Source organism: Chaetodon trifascialis, chromosome 3 (assembly GCF_039877785.1).
Source record: "Chaetodon trifascialis isolate fChaTrf1 chromosome 3, fChaTrf1.hap1, whole genome shotgun sequence".
Taxonomy (NCBI): Eukaryota; Metazoa; Chordata; class Actinopteri; order Chaetodontiformes; family Chaetodontidae; genus Chaetodon; species Chaetodon trifascialis.
The window spans coordinates 24,084,258-24,104,707 of record NC_092058.1 but is presented as its reverse complement, the minus strand read 5'-3'; the positions used below and the strand labels follow the sequence as shown (position 1 = coordinate 24,104,707).

General features: G+C 40.8%; 2 protein-coding genes across 2 annotated transcripts; both read left to right on the top strand.

Annotated features, from left to right (window-relative positions):
• Window positions 1-1,245: 1,245 nt before the first annotated feature.
• On the top strand, window positions 1,246-4,250 carry LOC139328606 (blue-sensitive opsin). Its single transcript, XM_070958435.1, has 5 exons — window positions 1,246-1,748; window positions 2,663-2,831; window positions 3,120-3,285; window positions 3,383-3,622; window positions 4,025-4,250. Exons 1-5 carry the CDS (start codon window positions 1,370-1,372, stop codon window positions 4,127-4,129), a joined length of 1,059 nt encoding a protein of 352 aa, XP_070814536.1. The 5' UTR covers window positions 1,246-1,369; the 3' UTR covers window positions 4,130-4,250.
• A 6,634-nt stretch (window positions 4,251-10,884) lies between these two features.
• LOC139329378 (red-sensitive opsin) lies at window positions 10,885-13,186 on the top strand. Its single transcript, XM_070959673.1, has 6 exons — window positions 10,885-11,028; window positions 11,639-11,935; window positions 12,048-12,216; window positions 12,296-12,461; window positions 12,551-12,790; window positions 12,895-13,186. Exons 1-6 carry the CDS (start codon window positions 10,926-10,928, stop codon window positions 12,991-12,993), a joined length of 1,074 nt encoding a protein of 357 aa, XP_070815774.1. The 5' UTR covers window positions 10,885-10,925; the 3' UTR covers window positions 12,994-13,186.
• Window positions 13,187-20,450: the final 7,264 nt, after the last annotated feature.

Sequence of the window (20,450 nt, the reverse complement as noted above, 5' to 3'; positions counted from 1 at the left end):
AATGGTTCAAGAAAACATTTCTATTCTGACACCAGCGCCATTGTATAACTAATTAACAAAGATTGGTTGCATTGTCTCGACATCAGGCAGTTCATGCAGAGGCGGCTTTGGCTCAGGAGGTAGAGCGGTTGTCCACCAATCAGGAGGTCCGTGGTTTGATCCCTGGCTTCGGCAGTCCACATCCCGAAGCGTCCTTGGGCAAGATACTGCACTCCAAAACTGTGTGAATTCATGTGTACGTTGCTTTGGATAGAAGCGTCTGCCAAAAGAATAATTGTAATTGTAATGCAGAGGCTCACCCTACCACCACCACTTCATTGTCTGAGCCTCCCATATCCCAGGTCATAAAAACTTGTTCACTGACTCATTTTCCAGTCTCACTCGTTTTTCACTCCAGAAATTCAGACAATTAGCACCAGCTTTTAGTCACACCTTCACAAGATGAGATCCTGCATCGTCTGATGTACTCTCTCATCATCTTCCATTCCGTTCTCTTATTGTCATCACCTTCTTGTTCTCTAGCTTCATTACATCCACCCATTCTATACTCAGGTTTAAATCATTCACTGGTTGCCACCATTGGTTGCTGTGACTGCTCCAGTGCTTTGCCCCGTGGGACAGAGCAGGCAAGATAGACTGGTCCAATGCATACTGGAGATTCATGCCAAATACACCTTATATATATATATATACACCTTATATATGTTGCACTTTTTTACAGTGTTACAAAGCATATGGGTCTTTTTGGCATACTGCAGATTTGCTTTTTTTACAGACTACATATATCATGCTTTATTTTGGCCAAATCAGTATTTACTGCTAATATAATAGGTAGTTTGGAATACGGACACCTCAAAAAAACAGGGAAGCTATTTCTTTGAAAATGTGTTATGCTAAGAGACATAACAGTTGTGCCAAGAGACATAATATAAAGTTTGAGGTAAATTTGTACAAACTGGACTACAGACTACTTTTCCATGTGGATGTAATAAGATGAACATCGACAGCTCTGGTAATGCTTATCTCTGTATTAGCTCAAAGGTGATGCATGTTATGGGAGTTTGCGATGTGTGTGCATGTGCACAAATGCAAGTATGTGTGTTCTGTGTGTGTGATCTGAGAACCAAAGCTTTACTGTAAATCCCCTCCTTGAGCCAATTAAGTAGAGCCTAAAGTTCCTATAAATGCAGCTTTACTGTCCCATCAGTGAGAGGCAGACCTGTATCATCAGACGATAAAAAAGACATCAAGTGCATCAGTATTACTTCAGATTAGATGTAAATTATTTGTAGTCTTTGTTCAATACTACTATTTTAACATCTTTTTGAAAAGTGATTGATTTTTTTATTTGGCACTCAACCAGACAAAAATGAGGGGAAGTCGAGCAACAGAGCTTCCAGAGGACTTCTGGATTCCCATCCCTTTGGACACCAACAACATCACATCCCTCAGCCCATTCCTGGTTCCCCAGGATCACTTAGGGAGCTCGGGGATCTTTTATTCAATGTCAGCTTTTATGTTTTTCCTGTTTGTGACCGGTACAAGCATTAATACCCTCACTATTGCATGTACTGTTCAATACAAGAAGCTCCGGTCTCATCTGAACTACATCCTGGTGAACTTGGCTGTGGCAAACCTCCTCGTCGCCACTGTGGGCTCCTTCACCTGCTTCTACTGCTTTGCCTTCAGATACATGATTCTTGGTCCATTGGCATGCAAGATTGAAGGATTTACAGCCACTCTTGGTGGTAAGGAGTTTGGCATAAATTCTAGTGAAAGTGAAAAATGTCATATATTATATATAATGACAGGCAATCAGTTTTACATGTGCAAGATTTCAACATATGCAGGTTGTGATGTATGCACATTTTTTTGCCAATGGTTATAGTTTTTAAGGCACAATTATATTTAAACTGCAAGCTTAGTCTGAACTGGGACCTTTCTTGCAGCACTACTGTGCTAATTTTACTGTCCGACAGAACAGCTTCAAATAACATGCTGTCACATCTTCCCATGGTAAAACAATCCATGATGGATAACTGTACGATGTAGCCATCAGCATCATGGTTTTAAATTGCTAGTTTTCTTCTATGAAAATATATATTTATGATAAACTAAACTGACATCTTATTTAATAATAGTAGCAATGGTGTTTTTAGTCTTTACCAAAGAAACAACTCTTTGTTACTTCAGTGTCTCATCTCTTTTTTCATCTCAAAGCAATGCTGGCTCTGCAAAACTGCTGAACTTTTTGTTGCTTATGAAGCTGAGTGCAACTTAAAACCCTTGGGCAGAAGACTGGAGAATCTTCCTTTGTCTAAACTTAAAACCAAACCTGATCGATGTTCCTCATGAAGTCCTACATTATGATTTCAATTTCCTATCCATGTCAAAATGCTTTTTAAACTGTTTTAATGTAAGGCATTATGTCAATGAAGCATGAATAAAAACAAACAAATGCAGCTGAAGTCTGGCAGAGTGAACTGCGGGTTACCAAGAAGTGTTCTAATCATACCTGTACGCTGATATTTGGCAAAACAATTTACATTATCTGCTTTATAATGTTTCAGCCTCTTCAACAAATATAGGCAACTGATTACAGTTTCTTTACTGATTGGCAACTTTAGCCAATACATCTTTTATTATTTTTTGTCTGTTTCAGGGATGGTGAGCCTGTGGTCTCTTGCTGTGGTAGCATTTGAAAGATGGCTTGTTGTCTGCAAGCCTCTTGGGACCTTCACCTTCAAGCCTCACCATGCTATAGCTTGTTGCGCAGCGACTTGGGTTTTTGCTTTGATAGCTGCGGTTCCTCCTTTGTGTGGATGGAGTAGGTCAGTATATAAAGACTAAACACCCAGCAGTTTAATTAGTTTTTAACAATAAGTATAGTAATAATAATTGGATTTATTATCCAATCACAGCTTTTGAAATGAGCCCTTCTGCAAAATACTTGTTTGTTTTTTACTATAATCTTTAAATAAGAATCTTTCTCACTCTTATAAGATCTCTTGTAAAGATAATGAGAGTCATTAATTCCTGGCTCAAATTCCAAATATACAAACACACAAGCACCCACATTAAATACATGCACAGTGCTGATTCGTTGTCTGTCTCTACAGGTACATCCCAGAGGGCATGCAGTGCTCCTGTGGCCCAGACTGGTACACAACGAACAACAAGTTTAACAATGAGTCCTATGTGATGTTCCTCTTCTGCTTCTGTTTCGCTGTTCCTTTCGCCACCATCGTTTTCTGCTACTCACAGCTGCTTTTCATACTGAAATCGGTACATAATATGTCTCTGATAGATTTGGATTGATTATATAAGTGTGTTTGTTAGTGTCCATCAGACAAACCATTTTTATGTAATTCTGCAAAAACAGGCAGCGAAGGCCCAAGCTGAGTCTGCCTCCACCCAGAAGGCAGAGAGGGAGGTGACCAGGATGGTGGTCGTCATGGTGCTGGGCTTCCTGGTGTGCTGGATGCCTTACGCCTCCTTTGCTCTTTGGGTTGTGAACAACCGCGGGCAACCATTTGACCTGAGAATGGCAACCATCCCCTCCTGTCTGTCTAAAGCCTCCACAGTCTACAACCCTGTTATCTACATCCTTCTCAATAAACAGGTTGGTTCATTCACTCTGATTTGAAAGCTACTGACAGGCAGGAGGGTAGCTTTGTACTCACTCCACTGAAATGAAGTTGTACTTAGTTTAAACAGAATGACAAACAAGAAAGAACACAGTCTGTGGAATTTATCACTGACAAGGTCAGTAGTGCCCTCTAGTGGTGGCTTACAAAACAGAAAAAGCTTGCTCCATCCTCAGAGGGGAAAACTGATATGCAATTTAAAACTCAATGTTTTATTTCTAATCTGATCCAAGAAATGACTGTCATAATTAAATCACCAGATATGTTGTTATGGCATGTAACTCCAAAGAATAGAGAATGGCCTGTAAAGGTATATACAATAACGAACCGATATTTCACTCAGCAACAAATGTGCTTACATTGTTTTTCATTTTCAGTTCCGCACATGTATAAAGAAGATGCTGGGGATGAGTGGAGGTGATGACGAGGAGTCATCAACAAGTCAATCAGTCACTGAAGTCTCTAAAGTTGGACCTTCTTAAGTTGTTCAAGCTTCATTTTGATGGCGTGCATATTGTAAATAGCATTGAATGGACAAATGATATGACAAAGTACATTATTCCTACAGATGAAGAGTTAAATGCAAAGAAAAATGCAAAAAAAAAAAAAAAGAAGAAATAAATATATGAGAGTCATTACTTGTGTCTTTGCCAGGCTATTCATTTTAGTTATACCTGACAAAAATATGTATTCTCTTTGTCTTCTTTTCTGTTCTAAAATCTTGTTTTTATTACAAGAAATGAAGATGTCTGAATCAGGTCACTGGAAACCCATAGTAGCTATTACAGTATTCAGTTTGCAAACAAATGCTAATGAGTTTGAAAAGTTGTACTGCATTTGCTGTACAGGTATTCATGCATGCATACAGTACGACCTGCAGTTTGACAGAGAATTAATAAAAGGCTGACTGACAACTTTGCAGGTTATATCTGTGCTTGAGAAACAATTACTGACAATGTAGACAAACACTGGGCAGACACTCTGGGATCAGCTTCTCAGATGGTTGTTCTTGTGAGATTAGTAAGATAAACATGGGAAAAAGTAAAGCCACATATGCAATTCAGTACTGTCCCAGTAAAGAAAATGTATATTGTCTTACAGTGTTGTTATTCTCTGCAGACATGCTCACCTGTTAAGTCACTGAGTGGAGACAAACTGGTATATGAAAAAATGTTTTACACCACTTTGACAGAGAAGACAAGCCAAACTCAGATTTCTGCTTTATTTAGACTCAATGAAGCCCTCAGATGCTGTTCAGGGGCTCCTCTGCTCCTTCCTTCAAGCTCACTATGGATATTTTGAAACTAGATAAGCTTCAGATCGTCAGCAGTGAGTTACAAAGAGAATATTATTATTTAGAGGACAAGTAGCAGAGTGACATCAAAACACCATAATGTACACAGCATACCACTTCAGAGTGTAAGTATACAAGAGCATTTATGTAAATGTCATACAGAATATTATTATAAAAACAACTTTCCACTTCCAACTTGGAAAACACTACTGAGAATTCTGAAAAAGGTGGCTCCCACAGATCATTCACAAACTTGAACTGGGAAACTGTAGCAGGTCTTTATCTAACCACCAATTTGTCTACATATAAGGTTAAAGAAACACTACATTAGGGGAATATGCTTCTACTCCACTCTCGCTTTTGAACCCCATCTGTCCATCTGGCACAGTTGCCATTGTCCAGCAGGTCTTTCAAATCTGAAAAAAAATAACCATTTTCTTCTGCATTACCAATCAAGTAAAATCAAATATATACAAAATACACAGTGGCGTAAGAGATGTAGACAAGTCCAATATTCAGCCTACAGATTCAAAATAATTGGGCAGTTACAACGTGTGCTGCACTGTACCCGTACAACTGTGAGTAAATACATTAAATCCAGTCTGTCAGCCATTCTTACCTGTTGCCCACAATGTTGGAGGTCTGTAGTTCATTAGTTTACTGACCAAGCAGAGACTTAAAGGCTTTACTCTGCAGAGTTTAAAGGGTAACTTGGGAGACAAACACACACGCACGCACGTGCACACGCACACGCACGCACGCACACACTCTTTGCATACAATGCTAACAAGAATAACTTCTGATTTAGGTCCAGCTTGATAAATGATAATATGTGCCACAGAAATGAAATGATAAATCACAGTTTAAAGTAGATACATTCACTCGTTGTTTTGACATGTTTTACCAATAAGATAAAGGGGGTTAACTGAATAGGATTACCAATTTCCCTCTGAGTAGACACTCACAGTTCCTGTGCTGGCGAAAATCAAAATGTATGTGAGTCAAAGGGGAAAATGCATGATCTTTGCCTGAATAATACCATTTACACTTCCCTTCCCAAAAAGAAACACTGTCCTCATCAGTATAACCAACTGCTACCTCAACAACATATGCACACACACATCTGAGAATAGGCTTATTACCTGATGTGAAGTGAACATGAGACCATACGAGTAGCAAAGGTGGACTCTGTTCACTTCAAACCAGTGTAATCATTTACAGTCAGTAAGCATCACTGCACATGAAGACCACCTGCTACTCAAACAGCAACTATGTAACACACTGGTCCCTGGTCATGGTGGTCATGGAGGTTCCCGTCGTTAGTCGGGAGCAAATCCGAGTTCTGCTAGTAGTGAACTTTTACCAAGCACGAATAGTTCAGAACTAGCGGAATTCCAGACCTACCCTCGAAACATCACAGCATCACATGGAAGTCGGAGTCAAGAGGATTAAAAGACTTGTATGAACTCCACCTCTTGGATGATATGTAAATTTACACTGAGATAGAACAAAACACTCTCCCTAACACATTAATCAAAGCAGCTCTTTTTGTCTTCATCTTTCCAAAATCTGTTTGTTGAATTTTTTTCAAGCTGTTTGAAGCAAAATGACTTCATAAGCTGTGAAAACAGTAAAAAAAATAGTGAAATAACTGAAAAAACTAGTGGAAATTCAGTAAAGTTAACAACTAATAGGAACAGAGACATATTTGTAAATAAAGGAAAATAGAAGAAAAGTTTACAGATTTCTTTGGTTTCCATCCTCTTCTTGATGTGCAGTCCTTGTCCCACATGAGTTCTTATCAAATCTGCAAGCCAGCTACCTCTGCAAGAAGTGGCCTTGAGAAAACACACAATCAAAGGATTAAATAAACCAATTTAGCAGCTTTTGTCAACCTCTGCTTTCCCCTAAAGTGAACCGTCGTTCCGGAGAGATTAAAGTGTTACGGAGTGAGCATGCCAGAAGTAATTACTCTGTGTTAATCTGTTTTGTGGAAGAACCTGAGTTGTCCATATAATCTACTTTGGTCTGCAGGGACATGAGGAATCTTCACCTGTATTTCCCTGGATCAGTTAGAGGTTCAACACTAAGAAGGCCATTTCTGTTTTGAACAACATCATAATGGATGATAAGGTGAACGGCACTAGATAATAGATCCCCACTCAAACATGCGTCAGTCCTTCTCCACACAGCGTTATGTAGATGAAGAGATTTTTAAAAATCTGACAGCTACTTTTACAAACTACTTTTTGCATGAGAGTAATGTCAACAATAGATGATTCCCGGTCATGTCAACAAATAAGCCTGATTTTCAGCCCTCATTTAACTGTTGACACAGTTTATATTGTGCAGGAGCCTTTAAACAGCATATTATGGACAGGTGTCTAGGCTTCTCGACCTTTGACATTTACACTTGACCACGTCAGGTGAGGTGAGCAGGGTAACTCCTCTGCTCTGACTGAGCAGCTGTTGGCTGGAAATGTAGAAACTGGTTTTGCATTAGCATGGGCCTCTGAATAGCTGGCGATGTTGCACAGCTGTCAGTAATACAGGTTATTACTTTGTGTTGAAGGAGTTACTGACAAAGTTCCTGATTCCCCCTACAAAGTTTCCTCAACTCCTCTCCAGAAAAAAAAAAGCTTTTATTGTGTAGCTCAAAGGGACTGCAGCTTGCATTTCAACCCTGTGTTGTAGAATGAAAAATAAACAAACCATGAACCTGCTATTCAAGCACCACTTGGAGGCGTGGACCCTGTGAGTGTACTGGTCTTCTGAAGCTGCTGAAAGTTGGGGCACTTGCATATTGTTATAGCCTTCTCAGCTAAAGAATGAGAAATAAGTAGTCTTCATTATCAGTGTAAAAACCAGCTAATTGACAGACACAAAACTGGACTCCATTCATGTAGTGCTTTGATTCAAAGCCCTTTTAAAGTTACCTCTCTTTCACCCATTCACACACTGATGGTAGCAAGCTGTCATGCAAGGCACTGGCCTAACCATCCTGAGCAATGTGGGGTCCTGCAAATTAGTGGACAACCCGCTTTAACTGCTGAGTCACATCCACCCACTATGAGTGGCTGCTGCCTGCACATGCACTAAGTGCAAATCTCCATGCGCTGGTGTGCCTGTATATCAGAATATAGAGTTAACAAACCAGAACGAATGGAATAAAACCATATGGTCATACTGGGTGTTGCACATACAGTGAAAGTGCCTTCTGAGGAGAGGCAACAGAGGCAGAGAGGAGCTCAGTGTGGGAAAGTGTGTGTTTGTGTGTGTGAACATGCATGTTAATGATGAGTTTTTACATATGTGTGCGATGCAGTAGGACAGAAGGAGGAATATGCTCTTTGAAACCACCAAAGCGGTAAGATCTGCACACCCGCAGACACAGAGCTTGGACAGAAGGAGTAGTCAGGAACAGGCGAAGTCGGACACCGGAGATCGGTCAGGAGAAGAACGCTGGAGAGTCTGGCATGACGCAAAGACAATCTGGCAACTGGGAAGAATGACAGCGTGGCTTATAGGCCTACCCTCCAGATGAACCTAATAGGCTAGGTGTGCAGATGGGCAGGTGTGGGGCGTGGCTGAAGAGCCGCAGTTCAGGTAAGTGCTATGCTGGACTGTGACATAAAATATTTCATTTAAAGTTGGACAATTTTTTTAAATCGAGTAAAGTGGGTTCTTACGTCAGGAGTTGTAGCACAATTAGCAGAGTGTTTTATCTGAATAGTGTAGGAAAAAGTTGGATCAGTGCAACTTCTGACCCATCTGGCAAAGCACCAGCTGCTTTAACCTGACCCATTTGGGTAATCATTCTACTGAAATAGCAAACTATGTAAGGATAAGATTGTACCAAAGTGACCTAATTTTAAAACTAATTTATAATTTCCTCACAGGGTTATTCACTGGTTTACCCCATTTTAAAATCATGGACAAATAAAATGTGTGAATTTGATGGCTTTTTGAAATGATACCTTAACTTCCTGTTAAAGTCCCAGAAAGATCATTGGATTATTTCTGAATCCCACCTGAAACATGTTAGGAATCAACAACATCAAAAATTCAGGACAGAAGGAAGGTCACACTGTCAAACTCCACAGAAATTAAATTTACTGAACAAATTCTATTTGTTGTTGTTTGTTATATATACTGAGGACTTTACAAGAGTATGATGCAAGAGCTCTCACTGTAAGACTATACCTGCAAAACAATCTTCACCTGGGAGGCATACGTTTCTGAAATGTAGCCAAGGAGATTTCAGGTTGCATCTTTTATTCTAATAAGGATGTAAAGTGCTTAAGACTGAAATCTGCTCGAATGCTTGTTAGGACCATGCAACCTCACAGTACATACCTAAGATGACTGGATGTATGTCAGTTGGAGCATGGAGATACAATTTTAACTTAATATATTATTTAAATGGCCTTTTTAATTACAGTGGAAAGGAACGTACGCTGGCTGCGATGACATGGTCCAAAAGACTTGCTGCTCTTATCCCCTAAAGACACACTATCCTGTTGGGATTTGAGCAGACACACCTGTCACCCAGCGTCACATTGCCAAAAATCTGTGCGCACCATATCTATGTGAAATTCAAACCTAAAAATGCAAACGTCCTGACACCCAGCACGTTGGGGTCAAATATCCCCAATCATATATGACAGTTAGTGTAATAGGATTGCTTCAGATTTAAATGAATTAAAATTAGATTTTCAGCTTCTGGGCATAATCAAATCATGCTTCATCAAATCATGTGCTTTTGAGCAAATGACAGCAATTAATAACCAGGAATGAGATTCTGAAAGGCTCCACTTCAGCATCTCACATGACCACACACAGGCACACAGGTGCATGACCCACGCTGGCTTCGTCCAACTGACGAGCATCTGAGCCACAAAACGTCTTCTTGGATACTTTGTCACATCAACACCACTCTGCCTTGATTTCAGAGTATTTTATTTCATTTGTTTGTTAATTGTTATATCAGACAATTATCCTGCCTCTTGGATAAAGACAGTCATTTACTCACTAAGGCAAGACAAAGAACAGCAATAAGACAAATGATTATGATAGACACGTGTCTATCATAATGTTTTATTGCCGTCCTTCCGAACGTGTTTTCATTTTCAGTCATTCCTGATAAATCAGCGTGCGTTATCCCCTTCGCTTTGCCCTCACTGTGAGGACTATGACGTGAGTTGTAGGATCAAAGTCGTGGTGAAAAATCCCATGAACCTGAGTGAACTCCTCTTTCCGGAAGGATTAAAGGTGTCTTACTTCCCTCACATGTCAACAACTGTGACTGTTGCTATTATAGTTCTGTGGATCACCACTTGTCCAATTAAGCTGCTTTAGGACTTGGGTGTCCTCTCATGCTCACCAGGACCCAGAACATCATATCCAAAATTCAGTTAACATTGTTTGTTAATTTCCCAGATTAATTTAACATTATGCAACAGAGACAAATCCTGACATTAAGTGTGTTGGATTATTACTTTGCATCTAAAAGTATAAGAAACAATAAAAATTGCTTTGAAGTTTAAGTTATCAACGGAAACGCATATTCAGTGTTGTGTTATTGCTTATTCATTCTGCACTCATGGAGTTGGAAGAAATCATACTGGCTGCTGCAGGACTCAATGAAGGCAAATTGTGGCTTTAAATTTACATGCACATGTTAGTCAAAAGTCTCCAGCTAATCCCCATTTTAACAAAGTTAACCGAAATCCGCTTTCAGAAAAGATTATTCGGGCATTTTGTGTCTTAACCCAATAAGCTGATAGTTTTAATTACAGGTCAAAATAAATTTGCTTATGCTTACTCTGCCACTATCACTGCCAAGCAGCACAACACGGCTGTAATTTGATTGTGACCTAATCCCATCCAATTCCTGTGTAGCATAAGTATAAAAGGTAAAGTCAGATGTGTTGCAACAGTCACCCAAGGAAGCTGAGTGCTGGGGATCTCCTTGTAAGATCGGAATGGCAGAAGAATGGGGAAAACAGGCATTTGCTGCCAGGCGATACCATGAAGATACAACACGTGGCTCTGCTTTTGTTTACACAAACAGCAATTATACCAGAGGTACAGTATCATGCTTTTATTCCTTTTATCATTTCAAGGGAATGTTAATTGCAGTGAATGTTATGTACAGTGTCAGACATTTATTGAATTTTATTGATTAGAGAGCTGTACTGTACTCTATATAATTACAAATAAATCTATTATAATTGACCTGAGACAGCTTGAGAGCGTTAATGTCACATATACAGACAGACTTCTGCTTCCAAGGGTTTCTACGCCCTCAAACAAGACAAAGTGAACTTGGCAATATATGATGTCCTCTTAATGACTACATTTTTCTTTGAATCATTTCCATCACCCTTGTGCTTAATGCAGCTTTGGCTACAATCTGATTCAAATGAAACGCAGTTCAGTCCCATTTGACGAAAGATTTGAACAGTTGGCTGAGAAAGAATATATGTGTCATTGTACATTATTTTAAAATGACAAAAAATAGACATTGTCTCATTCTTATTACAAGACAGATTATGTAGTGTACATACAATATGACAATATATCTAACATTAAATCTAAAATTATGCGCTGTCTCTGAAAGATATAAATAAGATAATGTGAACTTGTATGACATAGTGAGACTATGTATAAGACTGTTCTGTTTTGTTTTGGACAGATCCCTTTGAGGGTCCCAATTACCACATTGCTCCTCGATGGGTTTACAATGTTGCGACAGTCTGGATGTTTTTTGTGGTCCTCTTATCAGTCTTCACCAATGGTCTCGTTTTGGTCGCCACAGCAAAGTTCAAGAAACTCCGTCACCCTCTTAACTGGATCTTGGTCAATCTTGCAATTGCTGATCTTGGAGAGACAGTTTTTGCCAGCACCATCAGTGTATGTAACCAGTTTTTTGGTTACTTCATTCTGGGGCACCCAATGTGCATCTTTGAGGGATACGTTGTCTCAGTTTGTGGTAAGTGATCATGGTTTTTTCTCCTTGTTGGAAAGGTGGAAAAGAGGATTCTCGGTGCTGTATATGCTATCAAACTGTGGGTTATCACTGCGTATCCTGCTTCCTTACACAGGCATTACTGCTCTCTGGTCCCTGACTATCATATCCTGGGAGAGATGGATAGTTGTATGCAAACCTTTTGGAAACATTAAGTTTGATGCCAAATGGGCCACGGGTGGCATAGTGTTCTCCTGGGTCTGGTCAGCGGTGTGGTGTGCACCCCCCATCTTTGGATGGAGCAGGTAGCCTGGTGTTTATCTTAGAAAACATGAGTTTTGAATTTGTCAGTGGAAACATTAAGTGAGCATCTTCTTGCATCAGGTACTGGCCTCATGGACTGAAGACTTCCTGTGGACCTGATGTATTCAGTGGAAGCGAGGACCCTGGAGTCCAGTCCTACATGATTGTTCTCATGGTTACATGCTGTTTAATTCCTCTGGCTATTATCATCTTGTGCTACCTTGCAGTCTGGTTGGCTATCCGTGCCGTAAGTTATGTTTCCTGCAGTTTTATACTTCATGTAAAATAGACCACAGCCTGGCGGAGCCTCACACCCTGTTCACTTGCCAATAACAGGTTGCCATGCAGCAGAAGGAATCAGAGTCAACCCAGAAAGCTGAGAGAGAAGTATCCAGGATGGTTGTTGTCATGATTGTGGCGTATTGTGTCTGTTGGGGACCTTACACCTTTTTTGCATGCTTTGCTGCGGCTAACCCTGGATATGCCTTCCATCCTCTGGCTGCTGCCATGCCGGCATACTTTGCCAAGAGTGCCACTATCTACAACCCAGTTATCTATGTCTTCATGAACCGACAGGTTGGCACAACACTCACACTGGCACATTGATCAAACTTCTATGTCTAAATCCAATGTGTTCGATTTACCTTGTTCATTTTTTTTCTTCATTCTTTTCCTGTCAGTTCCGTGTATGCATCATGAAGCTCTTTGGCAAAGAAGTGGATGATGGCTCTGAAGTATCCACATCAAAGACAGAGGTCTCCTCTGTGGCTCCGGCATAAACCATCATCTTCTCCCTTTTGGAAAAAAACTGAGAACCATTGTGATTTGTACAGTAAATATGTATTTTTTTTTCTAGTAAATATAGCTTTCTAGCAAATGGAAAAACAAACAAAAAAATACATAAAGCAAATATTGTGATTGTATCACTAGTCTTTTTTCAGATGTACTTAAATAATAAACACATGAAAGTTCTCTTGTGGTGATTCTTGTAACTACTGGCTCAGAGACATAACCTTGAACATTTTCACTTGTGTTAATATTACTGTTTCACAAGAGATCTGATAAGCATTTCACAGTCTTAATTCTTAAAAGCTAAACTAACAAAAGAGCATATCTACACAATATTTCAAATGAATGTTAGCTTGAAGGGTTTTGGAGACTGATGAGAACATAGACATTAACATTTAAATGGCCAAATAGTTATTGATTTAGAACATATTTCTTACCTGTCGACCACACTGTTGTAGATACATGGCTTAGTTTGCTTGAAGACTAAATGTTTTGGACAAACACACATCTTTAAATGCAATGAATTCAAGAATAATTTTCATTTTGGGTCAGAATTGCAGTGAATCACAGTGAATTTGCATGGATTTGTGATGACCATAAGTTGTCCAAGAAGGAGATGAAATCAAAGATAAAACAACAACATTGTGATCACGACAACATCCCTCAACAACAAACACTAGACAACACAAATCTGAGAGAAGGATTATTACATGTTATATAGAACAGCCAGATTAGATTCGCTTCACGTAATTGTAATAACTATGCAAGTAATTTTATATTGCACCTTTCAAGCAGATGTCACAAAAGAGATAAAAGAGTAAATAACAGAGCAACAGACATGAAATGCAGAGAACAAGCTAAAAACCTAAGCGGACTAAAATTAAATAAGACACTAAAGTTGAACAAAGGCAAGTCCAAACAAAAAGGTCTTTTTTGGGAAGTACAAGCTCAAAAAGCACATTTAAGACTACTTCATAAACTACATCAAAATGATATCAATTCTACAATAAAGGACTAATATGCATGCAGAAATATTTGTAAATAAAGGACAATAGAGGAAACGTTACAGATTTCTTTCGTTCTAGGATCCATCCCTTTCCTCCTCAGAAGGCATGGTCTTAACAAATCTTTGAGGTGGTTTCTTGTGAGGGAACTGGACACGAGAAAAGCGCCAATACACCAGATTAAACCATTATAGCAGCCTTGGTTAACCTCTGCTATCCCCTGAAGCAAGCTGTCATGCCAGACAGATTAAAAGGTTGTAGTGAACATGCCAGAGGTAACTGAGCCAATCAGTTTATTGAAACAACCTGAGGCATCTCTCCACAACCCATTCCTATTCCCAGAACAACAAATAACATTGATTTGTCACACCCCTTGTCATTTCATACAGATGCACAAGGTGCCCTTTAATGTGTATTGAGTCAAACCGGGCTTTCAATGAAGTCCACTGTAAACCCACCTGCTGCTGTATTAGATGTCCAGAGCTGCCATTGTGGCTGTCCAACAAGTTCTCATCACAGTGATCAGGCACGTGCGGGGGTGCCCCTTTGCCCCTTGATGCCCAAAGTGCCCTTTTGTCAAAGTGATTTGTGTGTGTGTGTGTGTGTGTGTGTGTGTGTGTGTCTGTCTGTCTGTCTGTCTGTGAAAATCCGTCTGTGTGGCCCAAAATAATGATAAATAAAACAAAATAATAATAATTTAGATCTACCTTGGTCGGTCACATGATCCACAACGTGCCCTCACTCTGCCGTCACTGCCCTGACGTGCCCAGACGTGCCCTGCTGCTGATCGCTGAGCTGCTGGAGACGTACGGCCACTGCTAGTCTCGCGAAACCGAAGAAGACCCGAGGCAGTATAGTGCCGGTGAATAGGTTTTGCAGCGGTATTCACTTGTGCACGGTGTATTCTTGCAAGATGACTGACGAAGTGAAGTGAGCAATGAGCATCCTCTGTGTCATCCAGCTCTGCACACACACCTCTCACAAGTAATAGCTGCTAGTTAACCACACACAGCGTGTGTCAGGCTTTCTTGTTTGTTTATTTGTTTGTTTCTGTATGTTTCTCTTGTCATGGGCAAAGTGCATTAGAGAGATTTATCTTACCAATTGGTGGCAATGTGTCCCATGTGGCTTGACTTCCTGAAAGGACTGCTCCATCCCCAAACAAAAGGCCACACCAACTTCAAATCGTCATTTCATTGGACAGAGATGTGTCTGGTAGTATTATTTGAAAAAAAAAAAATCTTTTAAAGGGCCAGTGTGTGATGGTTGTGGTTTTGTCACTATGTGTGTTTTCTGATTCTGCTCTTTGTGTTCACGCCCACGGCAGGTTGGAGCGGGAGAGAGGGGCGGGCCGATTGTTTAGGGGAGCTGGCTCCGGAGGCGCACCTGTTCCTCATCTGCTAATCAACTCGGCTTCTTAAGCTGCCTCGTGCCTCACTCTGGTGCCGGACTATTGTTTCAGCTTCTCTGGTGTGCTGTTCTCCTGATTGATCAGCTCGTCTCTCGCTTCTCCTGAGTGCTTTGTGTTTCCTTTTGATATTTCACTGTGAGATTTTCCATAGTCACCCTTAGTTTTGCATTTTATGGTTTTTTCTCCCAGCCTTCTTCTGGTGAGTTTTGTGTTTCCTGTTATTTTGTTACTTTGTCTTTGATACCGTTTTCTCCCCGTTGTGGTGATTTTTCGTTTTTTCAGTTTGTGAGCTTTTTTCCCTGTTCTCAGGAGATTTATGTTGCTACTTTGTTTAATAAATTGATTGGTTTTCCTCTCTGCATTTTTGGGTCCTGGCCTTCCTTGTCTCCGACCGTAACACAGTGTGGGATTTAAAAGTGTGGTTTGTTGCCAGAGGGCAAAGGTATGCAGTAGAGGGTTAAGCAATCATCACAAAGTGGTAGGTTTCGCTTTGCAGATCCCGTCCCAATATCAGCCATGACGAAGATAGAGCAATGAATTAGGTTTCGTTTTTTACTCCCTAGTGTCGCTACAACTCAATGCCAATTTGTAGCCTCCGCAAATGTGCCGTCTCCTTTGGTCTGAGTGTTTACATCTTTTCATCGTCTGGCGGTCCGACCGGTCCACTGCCTCCGCAAGGTAAAGAAGAGTTATGGTATTCAGAAATAGCTTATCTTCCCACTGATGGCTTCATTTGCTGTTGTAGGTCACACAGTAGAAATTATTAATTAAAAAAACAACAACAACATTATTTTGAGTAAAAAACACCTTTGAATCATGTGATGAAGGCCAAATTCTTCTACGAATTAGTGAGGTCATATCTGATGAGTAATTGTGCAAAAGTACATGCCAAAATAATGAACCTGAGCAGTTTTATGGAGGTTTTCCCACAGGCGCGCCAAGGCTCTCTACCAATCTTCTCTGTAGCGCCGTTTTCTGTTTTCCTGTTGTTTTTACTCTCATGAAAGGACGAAATACAGATTCGAAATACAGGGTTGTCTGTGAGCCTCTGTAAGCCCTCTGCCCCCCCCCCCCCACACACACACACACAAACACACAAACCACACACTTAGTCATTCGAGGGGGACCAAGTTCACCATAGAAACACCAATGACGATACAGAAGGTATCGTAGAAGTAAGCCGAAAGATAGGGTATTTGATGCGTGCACTCCCCCCTCTCTTGAAACCCCCTCCTCTTTATGGAAACAACCAGGACCCTCGCGGTGGATCGTAAACTAACACAGAGTCATAGGAGCAGACTGTAGCAGCGTTTTTTCGAGCTGGAATATAACTTTTGACCATAAAACAGCAAAGGTAAGACATACTTTGGCTGCTGGCTCGCCGAGTTTTGGTCGCACAGTGGGGAGGCAGACATTGTCGTGATCGTCAGACTCTCTGCTTTCATATGATATCAGGCTTTTGTGGTTTGTATCAAGTGGTGAACACAGCAGACGCTCTAAACTGGACGTACGCTGTTTTCGTGTTTTCCTTATATGCCCATATAATTTATTGCAGAATGAATTAGGTTTTGTTTTGGTGCCAATGCTTGGTAGAGGCTTTTAGCTGAGTTTCTCCCCTTATTATGGTATGCTACAAGTTAGGATTGGTGCTCGCGAGTGTGACCTTCGATCATGGACGTGCGCACGCATCCCAGGTTGCCCCCTGTACAGGGGGCACCGTACTGAAGAGGTTACAAGAGAGGCAAGAATGTAGAAAAGAAGAAAAAAAAAATGAATGTAATTAAAATTAAATTTGAATTAACTTAATTTACTGGTGCTCACCATTTAACAATAATCTAAATTCTGTTGTGTAATAACATACCTGAGGCACAAAGGTGTGGTGCACCTCCAGCACTTGGAGGAAGATGGCTCTAAACCTCGTCTTCATCATTCCAAAGGCAGGCTCTATGATGGAGCCTGCCTTTGGAATGATGGCTGTTCAAGCGCTGGGCTCCCACACCTTGCACCGGCCGCTTGTATGGAGTGATGAGGGGGAGTGGATGTTGGAGGCACGGGTATCCATCGTCTGCAAAGATGAAGTGGAGGAGGGTAGAGGCCACGCCTGTACAGTGGGCTGTGCCAGAGTACTCTGGAGTCGTGCAGCGACCCCGGCCAGCCCACGTACGTTTCAGTGAAGCGGCCCTGATGGTCACCAATGGCCTGCAAGATTATTGAGGCAAACTTTCCTGAATCTGATTCAGTTCTGATAACAGTGACCATCAGGGCCACTTGGAGGCTTGATCCTCACATGGCAGCCATCGATTACTCCAGCAGCTTTCGAAAAGCTCTGTGTCTTGCGTGAGTGTGGTCGTTTTTGCAGAAAGAGGTCAGGAGATATTCTGTCTTCAGTTAAGGATATTTATTAACACACTGATAAAATAGAGAACATGTAAATGGATCTCAGTCTTTTGGGAAATCGCAGTCTGCAAGCAGTGAGCTGCAACCACCCGCCAGAATGAGAATGCCTGACTTATGATTATACAGAGTTTTAAAAAGAAATGTGCAGCTATCTGATTGGTCAAAACAGGTGGTGATCATCGTGGTTAAGAGTTTAGTGCTCCCTCCTTGGTCCACAGGCTGGTCCCAGCCTGTTGGCACACGACCCATCCAATTCATATAGAGCGCCCTGAAAGAGAAGATAGCTAGACCCCCCCTCTATATGTAAATTATGTGTTACCTGACACGAGATATCTTAAGTTTCGTTGTCTGTGTTTTTTGAGGTTACTGAAGGTCACATTGCCTGTGTGGCTATGTGTGTGCAGCTTATAGTTACTGGAGGGCATGTTGATTGTATTACTATGTGTATGTAGCTTATTAAGAGATGAGAGTAAATATGTAACTCTAACACTTGCCAGCCCTGCAAACCCCTGAGTTCCTGCCGCCAGGTCTTCTGCAGTCTTGGGGAGGTAGATGACCCTGTGGCGAATGGCCACCACCTCCTCAGTAACTCGATGGTCGATGCGGTGAACAGTGGAACGAGGCATCCCAAACACCCTTGCCACCACACTGTAGGATGTCCCACTCGCTAGCCAGAAGAGACAGACCAAGGTCTCTATTGTGGCACCTCATCCGTGTTGCCTTTCCTGGTGGAGAAGCTCCAGCAGCACCACCAGGGACTCTCTGCTCAGCCTCAAATCTTGTCTGGTGTCATGATCGTTGAAAAAAACTTGCAGAACAGGAACACTGATGTTTATGCAGCGGTACATCGCCCTTGCCTGCAGGAGAAAGGAGGGTAAGAACAGGAGGATTAAACAAGAGCAACAGAATTTTAGTTGATACGACAACTCTAGTGAATGTTAAAGCTTAGACCAATAATGCTTCATTTCTCCATCTGTTACACTTTGGCTAAGTCAGGGTTATTTACAGGGTTCGTACACATTTAACTGTTCAATTCAAGCACTTTTCAGATCTTGAAAACATAGTATTAAAATTACAGCATACAGAAGTATCAAGACTCATGGTTAAATGACATATATGTCAGTCCATAGTTTATATGGCAAGTGTTTGTCACTGAACAGTATCGTTAATTAATGGGCATATTAATTACCACGAACTATGCTCGTATGAACATTAATATTGGTTAAAATAGCAGGTTAACGTTACCTCCCCACGGCACTCTCCCAGCCGGAGATAAACCAGCCGCCAGTGTCGCTGTTGCCGGAGCCGCCTCTCCTCTTCCTCCAACAAAAAATATATTAAAAAAAAAAAAAAGAAATCAAAACTTCTGGCTCCATTGTCGTCTTTCTGTCGTCTGCTAAATTTTTGTCTCCATACTTATGTTTTTCCCAGGTTACGAGGGAAGAAGTTATGACGTCGTGATGCAATCAGGAAATGCTCCGAAGGCTAGACCGTCCCATTTACCTATAGTTGATGTGGCCGACGGAGGAGCCTCTGAAGCTGTTGCCTCCGGAGACCACGTAGGCTGGGTCCTCCAGAGGATGCAGCCGCTGAATTGGGCCACAACTTTAGACTGCTTCTTTATTGATCTCAATTTGGGAAATTATTTTGTTGCAGTAGCAATTAAACATACAGGCAAATACAGGATTTATACACAATTATTGAGAAAATGATTGAGAAAAAAATAAAAAATAAATATATACACACACACACATACGTATATATATATGTATGTATGTGTGTGTGTGTGTGTGTGTGTGTGTATATATAAACTAAGCAAAACTAAATATATAGTTAGATAATATGTATTAAAATTATAATACGTATTATATAATATTATAATAATACAATAAAAAATGCAATATAACTAAGTATATAAACAGTATTTACAGCAAAAAACAGCAAAAAATTTGTTCATTTTCAGATGACAGATAAGTGTAAACTGGAGACAATCAATATGCAGTAGTGCAGATAATATGTAAAAGTAAGCTTTTGTGAGGTTGGCGGATTAACAGTTTAAATTACTGTTGTTACAGTGTGATGGCTCGTGGCAGGAATGATGTCCTGAAGCGACCTTGTGACAGCGGAGCTGGAGCAGTCTATTGGAGAAGGAGCTCTGCTGTCTGTCCACGAGGTGGTGAAGAGGATGTTCAGGGTTATCCATGATCATGGATAACAGTCTGTCCAGTGTCCTCCTCTCCACCACCTCCTCAAAAGTGTCCACTTTGAGGCAAATGATGGAGCCGACCTTCCTGATCAGTTTGTTCAGTCTGTTGGTGTCGCCGGCTCCGATGCTGCTCCCTGAGCACACTGCAGCAAAGAAGAGTGCACTGGCAACAACAGAATGGTGGAAGATCTCCAACATCTTGCTGCACATGTTGAATGATCTGAGCCTCCTCGGGAAAAAGAGTCTGCTCATCCCCTTCTTGTACACAGCGTGGGATGTTTTTCAGCAGCAGGGACTGGGAAACTGCTGAACACATTGTATTATTTATGACATTATTATAATATTATATAATATACATTATAATGCATATTATATATTTAGATATTTAGTCATTCTTAGTTTTAATTTTTTTAGTTTTTTAATTTTAAC